The sequence below is a fragment of the Manacus candei genome, unplaced genomic scaffold (genome assembly GCF_025592945.1).
Source record: "Manacus candei isolate 608988 ecotype Guabito, Panama unplaced genomic scaffold, ASM2559294v1 h1tg000057l, whole genome shotgun sequence".
Lineage (NCBI taxonomy): Eukaryota > Metazoa > Chordata > Aves > Passeriformes > Pipridae > Manacus > Manacus candei.
Window position 1 is genome coordinate 11,741,434 of NW_026138105.1, and position 3,137 is coordinate 11,744,570.

Consider the following 3,137-nt stretch of genomic DNA (forward strand, 5'->3'; position numbering starts at 1 on the left):
CACCAGCACAAGCAGCAGGTACTGGAGGAGGCAGCGGAGCCACTCACCAGGTAAGAGACACTTCAGCCCTCCTTCCCCAGCGCTGGCGGTCCCGTCCTGCACTTGATTGCTGTGCAACAACAAAATGCAAGAGAAGGGAAGCACTTCTCTTTGCAGAGCCTGGGGACCAGTTGCCAAACCTTTGATCTTCATGGGGGTAGGGGAGTCGGTGCTTGCTCATTCCCAGCAGAGGAATTCTTGGAAGAAAGGGTCAGGCGTTAGTGATGGATGTGGCAACTGCTACTGATGTGGAGGTTCTCGCTGTGAGTCGAAAGTGGATTCGCTTTCAGAGGACTTTTCTCCCTCTTCCCTGATTAATCCTGAACTTCTGAGATTTACAGGTTTGTCTGTCCATCTGTGCCAAGTTTGGTGTGCTGCCAGTGTTTTGCACTGGGGATGGTCTTCACAGTGAATAAGATCATAGCCCACCCTTACTTAGAGCATTACTTTGACTGCAGCTTAAGCCCCTTTAACCCTTAGTTTTGGAAATACTCCCTGAACTATTTTTCCTCCTCCTTCTTTTGCTAGGGGACCCTGGGAGTGGGGGAGTAGCAGTGTCAGAAACTTCTTCATTGTTTGTGAAATCTCAGTCAATGAAGAGCCTGAACTCCGACACCAAGGCAGGCACTAATTAACAACTGCAACACTTCTGCTCCTGCACAGAAAGCAAGTGCTGTGCCAGTGGAACAGCCGTCCCTCGAGTCCTCCTGTGAACAGCCAGACAGGCACAAAGCTCCCCCTCTGCCTGCCTGTTCCTGCCAGCCCCAGAAGAACACTCTCAGCAGACAGCTGAACTGGAGCCACTCAACTACCCCAGAAGAGAAAAGGCAAAGTTCACCAGAATGCCCTCAGAAGGAAGAGTTCCTTGACTTACATAGAGAATTATAATTCTCTTGTTTCCTTGGTTCATGAAGCCTTATGTGCCTTTCAAGCACTATCCCCTCTCTCATCACTTCGAAATCTAACTTCTCCAGCATGGGGGGACAGGAGAGATAAGTTAGCTGGTCCATGTTGCCTTACAATCCACCTTTGAAAATAACCTGTGTCTACATGAGATAGTGGCTGCTTCTCCCAGGGGAAAGAAAAAACCAAAATCAAACCACAATAAACCCCCTCAACAACGACAAAACCCCCATCCCTTCTTTCTTCCAGGCTAGCAAGGCTTTCAGTAACATCTGAGGGTGGTCTGTAACCAACAGGCATGGGAAATAGCTCTTTTTGGGATGATCTGAACAGCACCTGCAGCAAGGCAGGCAACAGCTGCTACCTGGACAACAGCATGAGGTTCAACTTCTCCTTCCAAGAGCAGGCAGCTGATTTCTATGTTGTCCTCCCTGTGATTTACTCCGTGATCTGTGCTGTGGGGCTCACAGGCAACACTGCTGTCATCTATGTGATCCTCAAGGCCCCCAAGATGAAGACTGTGACAAACATGTTCATCCTGAACCTTGCTATAGCCGACGACTTGTTCACACTTGTCTTGCCCATTAATATTGCGGAACACCTGCTCCGCTACTGGCCCTTTGGAGAGGTCCTCTGCAAGATCATCTTGTCCATAGACCACTACAATATCTTCTCCAGCATTTATTTCCTAACAGTGATGAGCATAGACAGGTATCTGGTGGTACTGGCTACAGTCAGGTCCAAGAGGATGCCCCATCGTACGTACCGAGCAGCCAGGATTGTCAGCCTGTGCATCTGGATCCTGGTCACCATCATAGTTCTCCCTTTCATCATCTTTGCCAACGTCTACACTGATGACCTGGAGATAAAGAGTTGTGGTCTCAATTTCCCCAAGCCTGAAAGGTTTTGGTTCAAAGCCAGCAGGATCTATACCCTCATCCTTGGCTTTGCCATTCCAGTATCCACCATCTGCATCCTCTACACCATGATGCTCTACAAGCTAAGGAACATGCACTTGAACTCTAACGCTAGAGCCCTGGACAAAGCCAAGAAGAAAGTCACTATTATGGTCTTCATAGTCCTGGCTGTGTTCCTCTTCTGTTGGACCCCCTTCCACTTGGCCACCATCGTGGCTTTGACCACCGACTTGCCCCAGACCTCTGTGGTCATTGGTATATCCTACTTCATCACCAGCCTGAGCTATGCTAACTCATGCTTGAACCCTTTCCTGTACGCTTTCCTGGACGACAGTTTTCGGAAAAGTTTCCGGAAGCTGCTGGAATGCAGAACTTCTTGAACAGTGGCTTGGGGATCACAGATTCTTGCCCTCCCAGGGCTTTGCAGGGGCAGCTTCACAGACTGAAGGGGTGGCCAATGAATGCACAGTGTCCATTCTGGCATTTACAAGTGTTGTGTGTGTCTGTTTGTAATGCTCATCATCCACAGTTTGTCCTGCTCCCTTGCAGCTCTTATTTCCCCTCTTTGCTCCTCCCAGCTCCTCAGAGTTGCATTTCTGTATTTTTATTTTTAAATACACACCCTGAGTTATTAAGGACAGAAAACTTCCTTTCAGAGGTGCATTTCTACCACATAGTGGTCCTTTATTGCCATCTGCTGTACAGCACCGACAGGCTGGAGAGCAGTTTTCAGAATAATGCAATGCTCAGTTCTTTATTTCCATGTTATTAGGATTGTTTCATGGGGCAGAGCTAATGAGCACTTTCAATGAAATATCAATAAAATGGACAGAGGATGAGTATTTGGAAGAAAAAAAAAAAGAAACCGTTTTCAAGTCCATGAAATACATGTGCCTATGTGTTATATAGCTTTGTTTTTGATTTTGGGGGTTGTCCATCTTCCACCCCACCCCAAATTCCCTCTTTTCTGGACTGTTAACACAGGTTAAATTTAGACCAAAAGGAAGATTTGTGTCTCAAAAATAGGGTTAAACAACTCACCATACAAATACTATGACAACTGTGGGAATTTGTGTTAGAAATTATTTTTAACTAATTGTTCCTGTTAAGTGTCAAATATATATTTACTTAAGAGTGATTAATGAAATAAACCTCATGGGGAAAAAGAGTCTGGTCCTTCTTTCACAAGAGAAAATTTACACTACTTGTGCCATATCTTTGCTTTATATATATTGCATTTTACCTACTGCAAAGTAAAATAGGGTAGATTTGTAACAA

General features: G+C 46.0%; 1 protein-coding gene across 1 annotated transcript; it reads left to right on the top strand.

The window, feature by feature from the left end:
* Window positions 1–1,127: 1,127 nt before the first annotated feature.
* Window positions 1,128–2,551, top strand: NPBWR2 (neuropeptides B and W receptor 2). Its single transcript, XM_051803408.1, has one exon. It carries the CDS (start codon window positions 1,241–1,243, stop codon window positions 2,237–2,239), a length of 999 nt encoding a protein of 332 aa, XP_051659368.1. The 5' UTR covers window positions 1,128–1,240; the 3' UTR covers window positions 2,240–2,551.
* Window positions 2,552–3,137: the final 586 nt, after the last annotated feature.

Excerpts from the sequence above, each read along its gene's own strand:
- NPBWR2 (XM_051803408.1), top strand. The coding sequence starts at position 1,241 with ATGGGAAATAGCTCTTTTTGGGATGATCTGAACAGCACCTGCAGCAAG.